At 41.0% G+C, this 19,714-nt stretch overlaps 1 protein-coding gene across 6 annotated transcripts in view; it reads right to left on the reverse strand.

Annotated features, from left to right (window-relative positions):
- The window catches only part of DCLK1 (doublecortin like kinase 1), a 343,799-nt gene that overhangs the window by 19,529 nt on the left and 304,556 nt on the right, over positions 1 to 19,714 (reverse strand). For all 6 annotated transcript variants that reach the window (XM_027064683.2, XM_027064681.2, XM_027064682.2 and 3 more), the window contains 4 exons: positions 18,461 to 18,538; positions 17,985 to 18,081; positions 15,750 to 15,830; positions 4,614 to 4,727 (listed from right to left, as the gene is read on the reverse strand). In XM_027064683.2, coding sequence (XP_026920484.1) covers positions 4,614 to 4,727; positions 15,750 to 15,830; positions 17,985 to 18,081; positions 18,461 to 18,538 — 370 coding nt within the window. The remainder of the gene's footprint in view (positions 1 to 4,613; positions 4,728 to 15,749; positions 15,831 to 17,984; positions 18,082 to 18,460; positions 18,539 to 19,714) is intronic.

Below are 19,714 nucleotides of genomic sequence, written 5' to 3' on the forward strand. Positions count from 1 at the left end.
CACCCACTCGCCCATCCTGCCCACGAGAGGAGGCAACACGCACACCTTTCCTTAGAGAGCTGCCCGAGAGTGCTGTGCTGACAGTTTCTACTTCTGAATTCACAAAGGCATGGCAAAAACAGGCTGGGGCACCAGACGTTTAAACTAAAAACTGCTTGGAGGACTGGGGGTTCTGATTATAAACTAGGCTATCTGGGTGTTCGTGGAACAACGATGTGAGATTTTAATCTTTAAAAAAGGTGCGTTTCGTTTCATTTAAGAAAAAAAAAAGAATCCAAGTACCCTTGCCTCAGGGAGTCATATGAAGTCCTGCACTTGTTTTAGTCCACGGAGTTGGCTACTCGGTAACTAGTCCTCTGTTGCCATCTACAGGCCAAGTGTCCCATAACAGGACACACATCGGAAGGCGTTAGTGCCACGGGCTCTCACTGTACGACTCGGCTTCCCAGAATTACAATTATTTGCACACTGATTAGTATGGATTTGTTCAATTAGACTGAAATGCTCTATTTGCATGAGCAAAATGCAAAGGAAGAACTTTAAAGCATTAGGAAAATTATCGGTTAAAATAATAAACAGAATTAAATGAGGAAAAATAAATTGGAACTGACATCTTAGTCATCGGTTCTTCATCAAGCTGAGCAAATCTAATAATGCCTCCCACCCTCCCTCAGCTCCCAAGAAGTCCACCGTTAAAATGTCATCTCTAATTCCATTTTATGTCTATAAATTGCATTTTAATAACCTTTTGTTTCCCTTTCTCTGTTCTGTTGTGTGTGTGTGTGTGTGTGTGTGTGTGTGTGTGTGTGTGCGCGCGCGTTTTAATCCCCCAACTACTGAGAAAGGTAGTAAAGGGACAATGGAGTCTTTCTGAGAAGGCAGAGTGCTGCATTTACAAGGGTAGCAATGGGTTTCCACCTAATCACGTCATCTGACCTCAATGTCAGAACACCCTTTCTCCTTTTAGAAGGGCCGGGTGATCGCCATGGGCCTCCAGCTGGTAATTACTCTCCTGGCCAACTTGAGGACCTCTTGCAACCTTAATATAAAGTTATCACTTGCCCTTTCTTTGGTCTTAATAATGCAGGGGGTGGGAAGCAGAGAAGAAAAAAAATGACAACAGGAACAAAAAACACTGAGGTTCAGAACCACGAGTGCATGTTAAACTATGCTCGTGTCATAAATTACATCTGAGACTAGATCCTGTTTGTTATGACAGGATGCTCTTTTTCCTTTGTCACTTTGGGAAAGAAAAAGTGTCATGAATTCCTTTATAAGCATTGCTGATCTCCAGTGGGTAGTTAGATTTCTAACTAAGGAAAGAGGAGTGCCAGTTAAAGATTAATGTTTTAATTGTTGATTTCCTGAAAATATAAGCTGACTGATACTACATTCTAAATACCTTTTGTTTTTCATTTTAAAGGGTGTGTGTAATTTCCAAACAATCGGTCCCATAGAGGCAGTTTAAAATTAAAATACATTATTTTATAGCCTCTGGGGAGAGCACACGTGCCCATGGGAAAAAATTCTGTCTGAACGAAATGTATGCTGCAATCAGTTTTTCTTATCTATCAATAGAAGCCATTTACAACATTATATTAATTATAGGAATTTTTCATGTAGGTGAATTAATAATCATATTGCGTTATTAAATTGTTGAGTGGTGTTTGTAGGATGCACCAGTTATGACGGATATTCCTCCTACCTCCCACTTATAGTCTGCCTCAGAGCAGAATATCATTCTTTGGCAGTTATGCCATAGTTTGAATTGGAACACAGTTGACTCTTGAACAATGAGGGTAGGGATGCTGACCCCCAGCACAGTCAAAAATCCATGTATAACTTTGAGTCCCCCAAATTTAACTACTAAAAGACTACTGGAGACTGGAAGCCTTACTGATAACAGGAAATTAACACATATTTTGTATATATATTACACACTGTGTAAATAAAGTAAGCTGGAGGGAAGAAAATGTCATTAAGAAAATCGTAAGAGAAAATACACTTACAGTCCTGTATATATTTATTTACAAACACCCACATCTAAGCGGACCCATACAGCTCAAACCCGTGTTGTTCAAGGGTCAACAGTGTTATTTAATGTCAGGGCTCCTTTTTCTTGTGCTAGTCCCCTGAGACTTAGTCTTTGCCCTGTGAGAACGGGAAAACTGCCGTGGAGTATAAATGACTTATCCAATGCTATTCTGAAAGTTAATCACAAAGGCAGCCAAACTGGCCAATTTCTAATCCCTAGCCCCGCCCTGCCACCGGCGACCTCCCCCAGGTTTTAATGGAGGGTGTGGACATTTTTGAGAGAAAAGCACTCTGTGGGGGGCACAGAAATGTATACATCAGGGCAGGCCAGCTACTCCTCAAACAACACCTGAAATTTACAGTTGTGCCCTCTCTCTCTCATGCTTGAAATATTAACAATGCTGATTAACATGTGAATTGTGCCTTAGAGTGGACAAGGCACTTTCCCAGATATTTCTCCAAACAGCTCATTGTTTTGAGTCTGAGTTAAGTTGATGCTTTTTTTAGATTTGTAGTGAATAAAGAAGATTCAATAAGCACACAACTAATGTGTACACGCAGCCATACACAGTCCATTTTACAATTTATATTACTAGTTTGTATAGTTTCCATGGAAATGTTAGTGATGAACTGAGAAACTGATATGGAATTGTATTCAAAATGGTCCAATCATGATATTTAGGGGGGAAAATTCCATAGGCCTTGATCTTCAAATACTAAGTTAGAGTTTTTTGAGATCTGCTTAGATAAAGTTTTAATAAACTCCGATGGATTAGGTTTCAGAATTTATCCCAATTTGATTAAAGTAGGATTTCTCCTCAAATCTGTGTTGTCTATCCACTGGAAAACTGCCCTGAAGTTCCTGCCCTTAGTCATTGTTAAGACTCCCAGAATACTGTGAACAAACCATTATTGAGCAACCAAGGCAAACTTAACCAAAGACTAATCAAAATAAAAGACCAAGAAAAACGAAAACAAAAAACAAAGTGACGAAGGTGGAAAGGCACCCTTTCTAGCCCCATAAGCCCTCAGTGGGAGCAGAAAACCAGTCCTTTTCATGGACAAGCGTGCTGGCAGTCCATTCCAAAAGCAAGTTGTGGAGTCAAACATTTTGGAATAGACTTCTATCTGGAATGAATGATGAAAACAGAGTATAGAAGGTCTGGTTTAGTGGAGAATCGCCATGAGATTGTCACTTCCAAAAATTACTGACCGAATATTAGCTGACAACAAAGAACACCCACATCTGTAGAGACACGAAGGACAGTGCACTTGTACGTTGCATTTCCTTAGAACGAACTCGAGAGAGAGGGCAAGGAGAATAACTTGGAATTTTAAACTCTCGGCAGCACTGGGAAGCATCTGCAAGAGTCTGCGTTCTATTTAGCACCGTGAGTGGGCTCGTGAGCCAGTTACTCACATGTGGCTCACTGTGGAAAGGGTTCAACCAAAAAACACGAAATGCAAACGGTACGAGAACGTGTATGCATACATTTGTGCCATCTGCAAATTCTGGAAGCTCATATCAAATATTTAGTAACCCGGATCTGGGACTGATTGTACTGAGTGTGTCACTTATCCATCTTTAGTTTCTCTGGGGCTCTAGTGGAGCCAAAAAAGAAACAAAGAAAGGAAATAAAGACACCCGAAGAAGTGGTAAAACAGTACCGTTCATGAGCAATAAAGTACTGTTCAATAGTATATATGCTTTTTAAAATTCGACATTGTAGTGTGTAAGTTCTTTGTTTAGAAAAGAAAAACCAGCTCAAGCGATTTCACATTGAGTATGCTGGTAAAATTTACATACTCTGAAAAAAGAGGAAATTATTAAAAACTCAAGTAATCTGGGACCTGAATATATTTACTCTAGAATATGACACCAGGAAGTATGAGGTTTCATTATTTCTCTGCCCAATTTAATCTTTGCCTAGAGCTGCTATCAAATTGCATAAAGTGTATGTCTGCATGTATAGAACAGAAAAAAAAAAAATCCTTGTGCAGCCACATCAATAAAATGGTAAATGGTAAAAGACTTTCAACTTTAAAAACAGAAATTTCTAAGGAGCAAGACTCCGTTATTTCTTTGGGTGTTCACAGCAGTTCAGTTTCACTGAAAATCGTGCTGCGCAAGCCTTCTGCCATGTTTTGGCTTTCATTTGGGTCTCGTACAAAGATCTATAGTGTTCCGATCTCTCTCTGCAGTGTTGTCTCTCCCGGCTTCCCTCTCCCTCCAGGTCCTGGCAAAAGGACACTGTGAACTCTTTTTCTCAGAGTCCCAAAGTTTGCATTGGCACAGAGTCCACGGTGGGGGAGGTTTTCTCCTTTAAAAAATAAATCATGAAATTAATATGTACCGCGAGACACCCTGGAGGTGTTGGATAATGATGTGACTCCTAGGGAAACGTTCGGCAAAAACACATAATGTATATAAGCCCCGAGCCTCCCCCAGTGCATTCAATGGTCGAGCTGTCTAAAGAAATGACCCACTCTGCTGTCTCTGGGTGGACTCTCCTGAGTAATGCCTGTCCCTTAGGTGGATTGCTTTTACAAAGTTATAGGTGGATATTTCAGATGCTTACTGCTATGACAGAAACTCCAGCTGCGGTGCTATTCGGCTTGGGGCCTGTGTTGAAATGCTTCTTTATCTTTCCAGCTACTGACAGCTGATGTTCATTTTCTGGGAGGCCGTCATCCTGGGGAAAAAAAAAAAAAGAAATGAAGAAAAGAAGAAAAAGAAAAAAAATGAGATAGATGGAAAATGAGGCCAAGATCTTCCAGTAGCAGGCGGTGATCTTAGAATTTGTAAGATTTCAGAAATAAACTAACCAATGTCTTCTCATTAAACACGGTTGTTGGAAGTACTGCGCTGAGGTCTCACTCATTTCCACATCTGCCCTAAAATCAATTTGCCGTGTCATTCTGTCCCTAAATAAAAAGTTTTTATTTCTGTGTTTGGTTTCTAATAAAATTGATTTCAGCCATGACCCTAGGGACATATGTCAAAAAGCAAGTTAAATCTGAACAACCCCCCCCCCCCCAATCAATGTAAACATCTTCTTTTTTTTTTTCTGAACCAAGAGTTTTATCCTTTTAGCCCATCATTCAGGCCCCAAAATGAAAAAACTGACAGTCTTGGGCTCATGCAAGGGCCCGTAAATAAACTCAGCCTGGTTCCACAGCTACTCAATCGACCATTCTATAATCCCAGACAATCTTCCAGGCAAAAAGTTCTTCCTTGAGTTTTAAATCCTCCTTACTGCCTTCAAATCATCTGTTATTTTGACATACTTCACATTGGAGCTCATTTTAACGAAGGCTTCTGCTCTCTGCCGGAGCTGTCTATGATGGAGGCTAGACAGATTGCTCCCTTTTGCTAAATACTGTTAGGATAACAATAACCAGAGCCATAAGTATGTGCCACCACTTACTAGCTCATGTTGAAAAGGCTGCCCAATCCTCGAAGACAGAGACTGTGTTTTGTTCACTACAGAACCCTCGGGTCTCAGCAAAGTGCTTTGGCATATGGTAGATGCTTACTACATATTTGTGGAATAAATGAATGAATGGATAATAAAGTGTTTGTTACTATCTGTTAAAACCAAATTCCTGGCAAGACTTCAAGGCCATTCATCATTTCCTTCTCTCTTTCCTTTCCATCATTTTGCATGTTATTTCTTGGCTCCACCCAGGAAAATAAATTGCTGCTTCCCTGGCATAACATGCTTGCCCTTTTACATAACCTAGTCTCTCCTGCTTTCAGTACTTGGCTATTCATTTATTTAGTAGCAGCTGCACATCTACAGTGGACGAGGTACTACGGTGGCAAGAGGTGGGGGAAGATGGGGAGCAAACATAGGCATGGGTTTTTTTCTTATGGGCCTGATGGCCTCTCTGTTTCTTCAAAACATGGGTCCACATCACCTGTTCCAAAACATTTTTCCCCTACTAAGCAAAATTCATTATATTGGTTCTTCTGTAAACTCCTAATGCTTTTTCATTATATATATATTTGCACTATTTACATTCTTCTGATGTTAGGTGATTTTGTATGTACATATGTAATTAACATATATAGTTTATATATATATGATATATAATCAACTCTGAACTCCTGTCCCTTTTGTACCACATCGTCCATATCTTCTATAATCTTTTATATTAGCACTGGTTCAGTTCCCTGCTCACAGTGGATAGCCAATTTATGATATTGTTGGACAGATTTATTAATGGCTAGAAGAAAGAACCATTATTATGCTTATTAAGTCACATCAGAAACCAAATCTTAAGGAAGGATGCTTTGCCGTGATTGCAGAGTAAATTCAAAAAGTTTTTTAAAAATTGACACTGTGAAAAGAGTCAGAAATAAAGTGAAGGTCAATTAGGGTAACAGTGGGATAATATTTGGGAAGGGAAGAGAAACAGGGACATATGAAGTACTTCCTCTGTCTGGGGCTATGCCAGGGATGGCAGGGGGTGGGAGAAAAATGATCTGTGCCCACCAGAACCTTGAGGGCTGAGAGACAAAGTAGGCACACACAATGTCAAATAATAAAGCAGATCAAGAAGATAAGAAAGAGCTGTCAAGAGGCATGTAGCCTCATGGCTCAGCTAGAAACACGGAAGGAGTTCAGAGGAGAGAGGACATATTTTCAGTTGTGAACAGAGAAGACTTCAAGAGGAATATGGGCTCCAGCCTGGTCCTTAACGAGGGGGAGCGTTTTATGGGTAGAGAGGAGGAAATCAATGTTTTGGTGTACAGATGTGAGTGAGTGGGACTCACTCAGTGTGAGTCTCATTGCCAAACAATGAGTTAAGCTGTTTATCTCTAGTTAAGAGTATGTAGGAGAATAATGATGGAGAAAGCTGAAAAAAAAAAAAAATCAAAACAAAACAAAAAACAGACTGGCCACAAATGACTATGAGAAATACCTGGAAATGGAAGATTTAATCTCTTTCAGGAATAAAAGCAATGCTTTTTAATAAGAGGGGTGTAAGGGTAGGAGGTAGAGAGGACTAATGGCCCTTTACTCACATAGATTTAGAATTATGCAACCCAGAGGTTTAAACACAAGGGTGAATTCAATGGTGTATGTGAAACGCTTTTTTGATGGTGGAGGAAACAAGAGGCCTCTGAATCTAAGTTAGAATTCTGGGAGCATTTAAACATTTGATGAGGGATGAAATGATTAGTGTCATGTATTTGGCATAGGTTGGGGCTCTGCCTGAGTGAAAGGGAGCAGCTTGACAGAAGGGATCCCCCCCAAGATTATGCATGTACGCGTAATCATCTCTTAATAGATTTCCAGGCTAGCTGAGTCAAAGTGATTTGTATGCATTTTAGATTAAAAGCGAATTTGAAAAACTTAATCGGGAAGTAGGCTGAAGGAAGGTTTTTGTCTTTAGGAACCCCCCCCCCCCCCCCGCCAAAAAAAAAAAGACACCTTGAGCATATCTGGAGTCTCAGGATCAGAAGCTGCTGGAAAGGAAGAGCGGGAAGACAGGAGAAAGGGGCTAATCAGGGTGAGGGGAAGGGATGGAAGGGAAATGAAGCAGTCTGCCCTGGGGAAACGCAAGTTTACCTCTTTCTCTGAGGTAAGGTGAAGGAAGGAGAGAGTGTGGCCCATTTGGAGGTGGAAGGGAGCAAAGATAAAAGAGAAAGCCAGGAAGAAGAAGGTGACACAAGTGTTAACTGCTATGTGGCCCTGGGTGAGGGGTTTACATATACTGTCCCCTTAATCCTCAGATTATCCTCTATGACAGGCATTATCAGTCCCATTTTGAAGATGAGCAAACTGAGGCTCAGCAAAGGTTAAGTAATTTGCTCAAGGTCACATAGCTACAAAGTAGTTGAGTCAGGACTGAACCAAGTCTGAAAGTATTCTTTCCATGACACCACATTGTATCCATCCAGGGCATTCGTTAGCACGGCATCAGTTACAAAAGGGCTCCCTCAGGGTTAAGTGGAAGGATCCCAACTTTTCCATGATGAAAATGGTGCAATGGCAAGGAGAAAGAAGGATTCAATTAGAGACTGAAAAAAAAAAAAAACAGAGAATACCTGGACAGGCCTCAGTGGAACCTGGGATGGCATCTGGATGAAGGTCAGTAAAAGGAATAGTGAGCACTTCAGGGAGCCCAGTGGAATGCAGTTGACTTTTATGTCAAGGAGAGACTAGATGCCTACTATCCAGAGCCGGGCTCTCCAATCCTATGTGAAGCAGGTGGCGCTAGAAGGCCTGGCTGACACCGGATGACACAAAGTTGCAGAGGGTCCCAGTGTGGTCCTGTGATCCACACAGGCTGTGGTTAACAGGCTGGGTGCGATTATAGAGACAACACACGGTAGGTACTCCACAGGAGTGGCCCCTTTCCGACTTCCTGAGGGAGAGGTATTCCTGCCATCTCCTCACTTCCTCACCGGGGCCATTGTAGCCTGAAATTTCCTTTACCTGGCTTTTTTCCCCCTGCCAGTTCCTGAGCTCAGAGTTTGCTTTCTCACCACCCTCAGCATGGACTTCATTATCATTTCCCGGCTCTGTCCTGGTCCTAATCTCCTGTCAAGACTCCTAGCAACTCTTTTAGATGTTGGGTCCTGGGGGTTCAGGCCTCCAGCTTCAAATTCTCGTGAAGCTTTCAGCTTCCCTTGGGTTATTAGTGCACGCTGAAGCAATGAAAGTCCCGAAACAACCCTCACACGTTGTCAGAGATGCTTCTGACTTCATAAATCTTAAAACATTTCAGGTTTTTTTTTCCCCAATGAAATAAAGAGTCTCAGCTAGAGAATGTGGGGAGGGAGCGTGCACACACACACACACACACACACACCTCACATCAACTGAAAGTCTGCAGAGTTTTATATCAATTTTGAAGGCTTTGAGCATAATTGGATTAAAAGACATAAACAACTGACTTTGCAGGCCCCTAATCTGTACCTGAGGCATACAGATTGATGATGGAGATTTAGTTAACTTACTGTCTTGCATCAATAAAATAAATAGGGCCATTAAAAACATGCATTTTTATATATACATCTTTATCGCCGTTATTCTGAATAGACTGTGTGCCAAAAATGTGCTATGAATTTTCGAAACGTGACAAACCTGGCAGTGTGTTACAAATAGTTATAGTATTATTACCATACGTTCTGGTATGTAGTTTCTGGGAGTAGTTTCTGAAGTTTGACACGGGCTGGTTGTGGTTTGAGGTTAGTGGTTTTTGATTTAGAAATTCCCATCCACCACGTGGCAGAGCATTGCAGCTGACAAGAACAAAATTAGTTTGCAAAATGGAAAATGAACTCTCACAGCTGTCTGTAGGAGACCTAGCCTCCTGGTCTCCATTTCTCCAGCGGATGTTGGGGAGCAGCTGCGAGGAGGGGTGTGGGGGCTTGGATGTGAAGTCACTCGGCAGAGTAAATTCCCCTCTTTCCTCAGGGAAACCATTCCAGGGGTCATGCTTTAGAAAACCCTCCTCCCCTCGTGGGTTTTTGCTTTTGACTCGTGGATCTGGTTTTCAGTCAGCTCATTACCAGGCTCTATTATTAATAATATCTGTGAATTTATGAGAAGGCATGGCAGTCGTGAGCAGTTTACTACCAGAATATCCCTATTTAGTTTTAAGTCATCTCTCAAGTACATTAGAGCACTCTTCAATAGCAGCTTCATTTGGCATCCCAGGGTTTGGCCTCTTGATTCTTGTTAACCGTCTCCAGCTGTACGGCACCCAGGACCTTTGACTCTCTCCAGCTTGGCCCTACACATCCCCTATGTCTACAATTCGCACTGCACTTGAGGAGAAAATGTGAAGTAAATTAAGATCTAGCTTGGAGAAAGGGCAGGATAAGATGCCTAAATGGAAACTTGAATTCCAGGTCATCATTTGTAATTCATGAATATAAATAGGTGGTTTTATTTATTATTCCAGTATCACTAGGGGTTCTCTTAATTTCTAACAAATTCTGCCAGCACAAGATGAATGCATGTAAATTTTTGTGTGGGGAGAGCTGCTTTTAATTAGCATGGAATATCGTGGTAGATTATCCAGGCTCTTGATTTTTCTTCTTCCTCTTTTTCTTCATTCTTTTCGGATATCTTGGCTTAGTAGTATCTTTTCAAAAGAGGAGGTACGCAAGAAAAAGGAAGTTAAATACAATTGAAAGGCCAGGAAGGTGATAGGAAGTCTTGAATCGGCTAAATAACTACACTTGACTCAATTAACCCAGTACTTTGCACCAGGACAGAGGTTCTGAATCTTGGGAACTCTTAAAATTCCTGATGCCTTCCCAGATGCCCATGTAGACCAATTCAGAATCTTCAAAGGCAAAATCCAGGCATCAGACCTTGTGCTAGACACTCCACCGAGCTTCACGCTAGAGATTTCTTTGAGGCTCAGTTTCCTCATCAATAAAACCAGGAAAATAACTGGTGGCAAAACACAGACTCATAATATTACAGCATTGAGTTGGACCTTCATCCTAGTATCAGGAGAATAACATCAGATAAAGCAGGTTGGCACTTTAAAAATAAAAATGCAGTAACAGTAATATATTTGAGGGGTGCCTGAATGGCTCAGTCGGTTAAGCATCTGACTTCAGCTCAGGTCATGATCTCACCATTCGTGAGTTTGAGCCCTGCATCAGGCTCTGTGCTGACAGCTCAGAGCCTGTAGTCTGCTTTGGATTCTGTGTCTCCCTCTCTCTGCCCCTCCCCTACTCATGCTCTGTCTCTCTCTGTCTCTCAAAAATAAATAAATGTTAAAAAATTTAAAAAATATATAGTAATATATTTGGAATATTACAATGGTGATAATTTAATTCTATTTACAAATAAGAATTTTATTTCTGGAAGTGTCAATTAAGTTTATGAACTTATCACTAGCCTACATTTTCTATCAACAAAGTGTCGCTTGGGGGAAAGTGACTCAACCTTGTCCTCAGTCCCTGGAGTGATCAAGATGTATATTGCCTATTTCAGTCTCTTATGTGCCTAAATCCTGTGGTTCTCCACTAGATGACTACTAAGATAAATAAACTTAGCCAGGATGAGGAATAGCTGTGATACTGGAGAACACAATAGAGCCAATAATGCACACACTATGTACGTAGTGCTTGGAGCACTAACAGAATTTTTTTCTTTTATTTTGGATGAGGGGGTTTTCCTTCTTAATCAAACTTCTCTTACACCAGCAATTCGCATGTCATCAGCCCATAGCGACAGGTGAGGGTTACTGTCTCTCTTAGACCCAAATTCCCCAGATATTTATCAAGTACGTACACATTGCTAGTGCTTGCAGACTGACTCTCAGACTCTTCAGATATCTAATCCCTTCTTCATCCTTGTAACAGCCCAAGAGGCTGATTCTATTGTCTCCATTTCACTGTCACAAAAACAGGCTCAAAGGAGTGAAATGACTGTCCCAAGGTTGCACAGGAGGGTAAGCTGATGTTCCTGGGAGTCCACATTCCTCTCCTAGACACCTGGCTGCACACTGATGCTGCCATTGCCCATCTGGTTTGCTAGAACAATCCACCAAGAGGACTCACTCATGACTCTTCCAGCAACAGAGCAGAGGCCCAGAACACCAAGGAACACGGTGGGATCCCCACCCGGAGCGAATGAAAAAGTGAGCCGAGAGGTAAGGTTATAAAACAAGTGACTTTCACTGACTAGATTTTCCGATTCTGTTGCCTTACTCTCTATTTCATAAGAGACTGCCTTTTCAATTCCAAAGGCACCAAGTGAAAAGGTCACTGTATAAGCAACAGAGAAAATGAGGACAAATGAGGGAACAGGAAATGCTTTCTGATGACTTCCTCAGGGCTCATATAATTATTATTACCTTTTACCCCCTAAGGTAGAGTCCTCGGTGGTAATCAGATATAATTTGATCACCAAATGCAAAATGCCTTGTTAAATGGACTTCCTTTTAAATTCCTAACATATTTATTTTGATTGCTTGCTTCATTTTGTTGCCCTTGGAGACCTCCACGAATACTAAATGCTGGTTATGAGAGCTTATGTATGTTTTTTTCATTTATGTTTTTGAGACAATAGTCATTTTTCTGATTTAGTCACTACATAAATGTAATTTCAAAAGTTAAGCAGTCACTTCACACATTTTGGGGGTTTTTAAAAATATGTTTAAAGTTTTTGCTCACACCAATATTTTTTCCCCTTAGAATCTAAGGTCTATTAGAATTACATAACTTTTTTTTTTTTAGTTTATAATCTCCTGGCTAATTCCTTAAATGTTATCCTTGCTTTTAGGAAATGTCTTTAGGGAATCTGAGAGGGAAAACTAAAATGAGAGCAGAAGTCCAAGTTTTAGAGGGAGTGGCTGAGCCTAATTATCAGCAAAGTGGGACCATGTGTAAAAAATGTGTACAAAGCAGGTTGCCAAGGCAGAAAGTTACTGCTGAGACATGTACATGCTGCCTTAGGAAAAGGAGGAACTTAGTTTTTCAAAGGCAACAGCCAAAAGTCTTCTTAATTTTTTTTCTTGAACCCCCTGAGTTGGGATACGTAAGGAGATAGGGTCATTTGGTTTGTAATCAGGCTAAGGCTGTTTCCAACTGCATTCCAGCCCCCTCACACATACAGACAAATTTGCTCACCTTCACAAAGTTATCTTAACACAAATATGAAGATCCCACTGGAGCTTGCTCTGTCGGACAGCCTCCCCCACGTAATCCTTTGTAGCACCCCTCTCCCCACACCGACGATGGCTGGAGGAGCCCTTCTGTCTCATTCTATCACAGCTTCCAAGGACAGGCTTGGCAAGCAGTGGTCCTCTGATGAAAATGTATTTAAAAATGGCTATGTACAGTCTACGAATCTCTTTCCTCTGTGGCTCGTTGTTAGCCTTCCAAGGCCATGTTTCAAATTCACATTTTCTGGTTTATTCTGTGTGATCATAGTCCCACCGTTTCTAGTGCTAACATCCAATTTGACAATTTGTAGATCATGGGCTTTTTTTGTTTTTAATGTTTATTTAATGTTTTGTTTTTAATGTTTATTTATTGTTGAGAGAAAGAGAGAGACAAGAGTGTGAGCTGGTGAGGGGCAGAGAGAGGGAGACACAGAATCCGAAGCAGGCTCCAGGCTCCGAGGTGTCAGCACAGAGCCCGACACGGGGCCCGAACCCACGAACCACGAGATCAAGACCTGAGCTGAAGTCGGACGCTTAACCCACTGAGCATCCAGGCACCCTGATTATGGGCTTTTAATTAGCATGTAGATCAATCAGAACAAACTGCTGCCACCAAGACGGGCTGCAGCTGGTTTGTGCTTCTTCCTCCCTGATATCTAACGGAAAGGTGCCACGACCTAGGTAAGTTACTTCGGCAAGGTTGCTAACTTCTCTGAACAATCATGATAACCATATGATGTACATATGCATTCTTGTGCAATATTCACAGTGCTTTCACACAGAACAAAGGATGGGTAAATGCAAAAATGGTGCATGGGGCTTTATCCTTGGGGGGAGGACACCTGGCAGAAAATTCTGGCTCCATCTAAACTTGGCTACTTCGGGTAAGTCACTCATCATAGTCTCAGTCTCCTCTTCTGTAAAATGGGTACAACAATACCCACTCTGCCTATCTTCTAAGTTTATTATTAGGCTTAGGTGAGATGCTTCCTAACTTCTCCCACTTCACAGAAAAGGATAACTTTTGTTTAGCACCCTGAGGTAAATGCAAAGGTTTTGAGGCTGGAGATGACCACTCCTGGACTCTAGCTGCTCTACCTGACTATCCCAAGGGCTGGGATTAATACCTCTACACGCGTGTATGCCAACTGGGGAGCTTTGGTATATGAAAATATTTAAAACAAACTTTAGCTATCTATCTATACACACTCACATTCACATATATCCTCCTGATATATATGTGTGTGTATATTGTACCCCAATGTTTATAGCAGCACTCTCAACAATAGCCAAATTATGGAAAGAGCCTAAATGTCCATCAACTGATGAATGGATAAAGAAATTGTGGTTTATATACACAATGGAATATTATGTGGCAATGAGAAAGAATGAAATATGGCCTTTTGTAGCAACGTGGATGGAACTGGAGAGTGTTAGGCTAAGTGAAGTAAGTCATACAGAGAAAGACAGATACCATATGTTTTCACACTTATGTGGATCCTGAGAAACTTAACAGAAGACCATGGGGGAGGGGAAGGAAAAAAAAGAGAGGGAGGGAGCCAAACCATAAAAAGACCCTTAAAAACTGAGAACAATCTGAGGGTTGATGGGGAGTGGGAGGGAGGGGAGGGCGGGTGATGGGTATTGAGGAGGGCACCTGTTGGGATGAGCACTGGGTGTTGTATGGAAACCAATCTGACAATAAATTTCATATTAAAAAATAATAAATAAAATAAAATACAGAAGAAAAACATATAGAACACCAATTTCATTTCTAAACAAATTATATAATCTAGGAAATGTAGGGAGAGAAGCATCAATTAACAATTTGAGTTATAAAAAATATATGTGTGTGTGTGTATCTGTGTGTGCATATGTGTGTGTGTGTATACCTGTGTGTGTGTATACATATATATGCAAAGTACTAACCTAGGCCCATGGTCATCATATGGCAGAACATGTACAAGACCCCAACCTCTTGTCACTTCAGATACAGTCTGTCTCAACACTGTGCTTTCTATTATCCTTAACAATTAGCGGTTTAGGAAAAAGACATGTGGCTAATCACCGAGGTGATAATTTAGAGAAGTGGAACATTTTGTTGCCTTCAACTCACAGCCAGATCACTCAAAGCAGTAGAAAGGCTGGCAAAATTTCAATCATCGAGCTAACGATTGTAACCTTGTTCCTGTCTGTGTTCATGTCCATATCCACGTGCAAATCTGTGTCTGTCTTCTACTTTGGCAGTACGAACCATTAAACTTAGGTATGGAACTTCCACATGTGAGTGAGGGTTACAGGAGTGCCTAGATTCTACACTTGTTAGGAAGAACATAATCAGCTCATGTATGTGAACTACTCAAAAGAGTCGTGGGAAGACTTTCTAAGTGAAGCACTCTATACGTATTTATTACTATTCAAAACAAATCTTATCAATCAGTTGTAAAGAGATAGAGGAACAAAACAGAATGACTGCGCTCTGGAGAATTCTTTCATAAAGATGTATCATTAGACTGTAGTATTCAAATAGTGGCAGCAGCAGCATCTGGGAGCTTTTAGAAATTCAGAGCCTCACATCTACTACATTAGAATCTGCATTTTAACAAGATCCCCAGGTGACTTGTGAGCACATTCAAGTTCAAGAAGTGCTGCACTGGAGTACTTCAGGGCTTATATGGAGACCCTTGGGTCAGTTGTATTTCCGGTGGGAATCATGCAAAAGCAGTAGTGACTCAGAAAATCTTCTCTGTCTTACTGATGTATTCAGAATGTAGACTAGGGGGTGGGGTGGGGGGGAGTGACCATGTACATGCACCTCCCCACTTAGAAGGCAGTCCCATCTGAATGGAACAAAATGCTCTGTGCAAGGGATCACGAGAACGCACGTCAGCACGGATTCATCAGAGGCCCTCATGGAACAAGACTGAGATCCCGTAACTGTTCTGGCTTGAGGGGGAGGAACAAATACAAACACAACGCTTCAGAAAAGGAGGTGACACCACTAGGAAATCTGCAGTTTTCCAAAGGAACATTAGGAGTAAGTGGAGGGGAAGGAGGAAGTCACTTACATTAACCCAGGGGTGTTCAAGGACCTGCACAGCCGAAAATCGCTGATCCACATCAACCAACAGCATCATGGTAATGAGCTCCTGCAGAAGGGAAGGTTCGATTCCATTTGTCTAACTTTTACGGTAGCAATCTGAGCATTTTCATATGCAGAAGTTCTCTTTTAGTTTGGAAAAGCTCTAAATCTTAAATATATCCGCTCAACTTACCCACAGCCACCTAACATCTTTAGAAGTTAGAGGAAAGGCGAGTATTCAGAATTATAAATATATTGCTTATCGTTGAGAAAAAATGAAGTTAATATTAGAATAAGTTTCATTAAAAATGTATTTAGTAGAAAAGAAATAAATTATACAAGTTAAAGAATTAATATTCCTTTCTTTGCCTAGAATTTTGTGCTTTAAAGGCAGATTTCTAAGTTGGTTTAATACAGAAATATGTTAAAATTGCTTCAAAAATTTCCACATCAATCAATACCAATAAAATGGAACTATTAAGGGGCAAACGATCTAATGGTTCTGAAATTAATGAGACTTCCTCATGAGCTCCAAATGATTTGGACCAGGAAAGCACAGCTTGGGTTTTAATGATGAGTCTGTCATACATCTGTCCACCTTGGATTAGAAGTTCCCATGTAACAAAATGGTTAGATATGTGTTATCCAGTTCCTTACATTCACAGGGTCTGAGTACCAGTCCGTGATGGGGATGATTTATTTCCATTGATACAGAGATTTCTACCCAAAAGTTCTCATTATGTTCTTCTCCGGCTTCAGGCTCCTTTGTGTAAGAAGGCATTCATTCACTTTCCAACCTGGGCCAGAACTTATTAAAGCAACTATTTTGTGTGATGCCCTTTGCCAGGTGTCATGGGTGTGTAGGAGATGGTCCTATCTGTCAATGACTTTGAGCCCTCTTGTTACGGAGTGATGGCATAAGGTAGTAAGTTCCTGAAGAGACTGCTCACAGGCAAAAACAACTCCACCCCCATGCATATCACCCTACCTCCTATCACCTTTCTGCCTTTCCTATGACACTTCTCTCAATTCCCCACATTTTCCTAGGCCCAGAGGTAATTAGAAGTCCTGGGCGGCTGAAGAAAATGAAAGCCTTGGACCTAACGTGCATCATTTTCTATGGAAAGTGGCCAGGCAGAAAAAGTCAGGTTTTCAATTGAACTCACTCAGGACACAGCGAAAGGAAAGGCATATACACCAAATAATCAAAAGTCAATTATTTCTCAACAAGAATTTTTTCATAAATTTAAGTCAATGCTTGGAGACGTAAGTTTAAGGAATCAATTAAAAAGTCTTCTTTTTTATCTCAAGTTCTACTATCGTCTCCATGTAAGAGTTTTACAGTTTTCTTAGATACTGATCTCTTCTTAGTTTAATGGACAAAAATGACATGCCTTGTTTCCCTCTGCCTTTATATCCTGCCTGTCTTTCAAGATCCAGGTTAGATTGTAGCTTCCTCCTGATACCTGTGTGGATCATTTCAATGTTTGCACTTCCTTCACTTTGACTGATTAGCTAGTTGTTTCATTCACGCATTCCTTTATTTATTCATTCATTTAATACATGTTAAGCACCAGTTATGTACTGGTCACTACGTAGACACTGATGTTACAGCAAAAACAAAATAGATACAAATCCTTGTCTTGGGAACGTTGTGTTCCAGTAGGAGAATCAGAAAATAAATTACGTAAGTAGAATGTATCCACCTTTCTAAATCTACCTGTCTAGAAAGGTAGAAGGCTAGTTACATGGTATACCAGATGGACATGTGGGTGTAAGTACTATACGGAAAAATAAAGCAGATGAGGAAGATAAGGTGAGCCAGGTTGGTTAAAGAGCTGTAACTGAAAGTGGGGTGGTCTGGGAAAGTTTCACTGAGAAGACGAAATTAAGTCGAGACCTGAAAGAGGCAAAGCAATAAGCTGTGTGGAAATCTAAGGTGGCCTGGTGCGGGTAGGGGTAGCAAGAGCCTGTAGCAATGTAACCGGAGTGGCAACAAGGAGCAATGAAGCCAGGGAAACAGAGGCACTTGATAAGTTGGGATGGCTATGAACAGAGGACTTGATGACTGTGAACTCTTGGACAACCTAGTAATTATAACCAAAATAGACAGAAATCATATTAACAATATCATTACGTCTCCCTGCATAAGACGAGTCAAAATAAGTAATTCCATTAGGACGCACAGGCTATAAGGAAGAAGAAGGCACTGGAAACCTACCTTGGCAGAATCAGAAACGTTATCCCAGTACGGAGAAGGAAAGTCCACTTGCCCCATCAAAATCTGATCAAAAAGCACCTCCTGGTCATCACCACTTCTGTTTGGATGAACAACGACAACAAGGGAAAAACAGCACTAAAATGTCAACTCAGAGTATGTTTCTTCATTCTTATACATTAGAGCCTTTCCTTTCCCCATTAATGTGTAAAATGTGTGTTTTTAAGCAATTTAAAATGTCAATATGGAACTGTTTTGGTAAATTAAGAAAGAATGAGTTTTTAAATTATATGAGGAAGATTTATGGAAGGCATGTAAATTAGCATGTACAACATAGAAAAAAATAACAGGCACTGCGAACGAAGTTCTTATTATGTTCTTTTCCTGCTTCAGGCTCTTTTGTGCAAGAAGGCGGAATGGATCACTCAGAGAATAGAGCAATGCTTTGTTGGTGAGGAATAAAAGATTACTGCCCATACCCACGGAACGGAGGGAAACCACACAGCAGGATGTAAGTGATTACACCAGCTGCCCAGATGTCCACCTTGAGGCCATATCTGGAAAAGTAAGTGAGGTTAGAGTTAGCAAAGTCAGGCCAGGACAAATTATGGGGCATAGCAAAATAGATGACTCTTCTATTCTAAACCAAAAACCAAACTAAACAAAATAAAAAGCCCAACAACAAACAATAAACTAAAACCCACTGGCTAATCAGAATTCAAAGAAAGAATAATAAAAAAAGAGAGAGACTAAGACACATGAATAAAAATCAAAGTAAAAGCATGCTTATGATCATATCCAAATATCAGTAAGTGAGGGGTTTCATCAAAAAGGCTTATTATAGCCATATCAGTTTTAAGATAAGGTGGGACCCTTGAAACTATACAACTCCCTGATTTTAGAAATAACAATTACATACAAGACACTGCCAATTTATTTTTTTATTTTTTTAATATTTATTTGAGAGAGAGAGAGAGAGAGAGAGCAAGTGCAAGCAGAGGAGGGTCAGAGAGGGGGACATGAAGAATCCAAAGCAGGCTCCAGGCTCTGAGCTGTCAGCACAGAGCCCGACGCGGGGCTCGAACCCACAAACTGTGAGATCATGACCTGAGTCAAAGTCGGACGCTTAACGGACTGAGCCATCTAGGCGCCCCAGGACATTTCCAATTTATAAAGCACCGACATATATTATCTTATATGCTGTTTTTCTAACAGCTCTTTACATTCCCAAGGATAAATATTGTTGCCTATATTATAGAGGGGAAAACTGAGGTTTAGTGAGGTAAATAGTCTTCCTCAAGATCACACAATCTGTGGCAGAGCTGGGTTCCAACCAGGATCTTCAAGAGCCCAACGCAATTCTCTTTCTACCCCAGACCCCTCCCTCCTGGCAGGCTGTCAGAATACTCACAGTAGAAACTGTAGATACGCCTGAGGCAACACCCTCTGAGGGAGGTCAGGCAAGGTTACAGATGTGGGCTCCCAACTCACTCAAATTTGACGAATAAAAAAGTTCTCATTACCCTACATCTCACCCTTGGGATTTCCCGATTGGCATTCCCTTCTCATCTATTCTGCATTTCTACCTTTCTGGTCCATGGTTAAGCAGAAAAACTCTCTCAAATGGGTCATAGTGGAGCATACAACCTAGACCCTTGGGGGTGGGTTGGTGCCACTAAGGGGGGGGGGGAAAGTAGGGCCATCTCCTCTTGCTGCACCCCCCTTCCCAATTC

The sequence above is a fragment of the Acinonyx jubatus genome, chromosome A1 (assembly GCF_027475565.1).
Source record: "Acinonyx jubatus isolate Ajub_Pintada_27869175 chromosome A1, VMU_Ajub_asm_v1.0, whole genome shotgun sequence".
Taxonomy (NCBI): Eukaryota; Metazoa; Chordata; class Mammalia; order Carnivora; family Felidae; genus Acinonyx; species Acinonyx jubatus.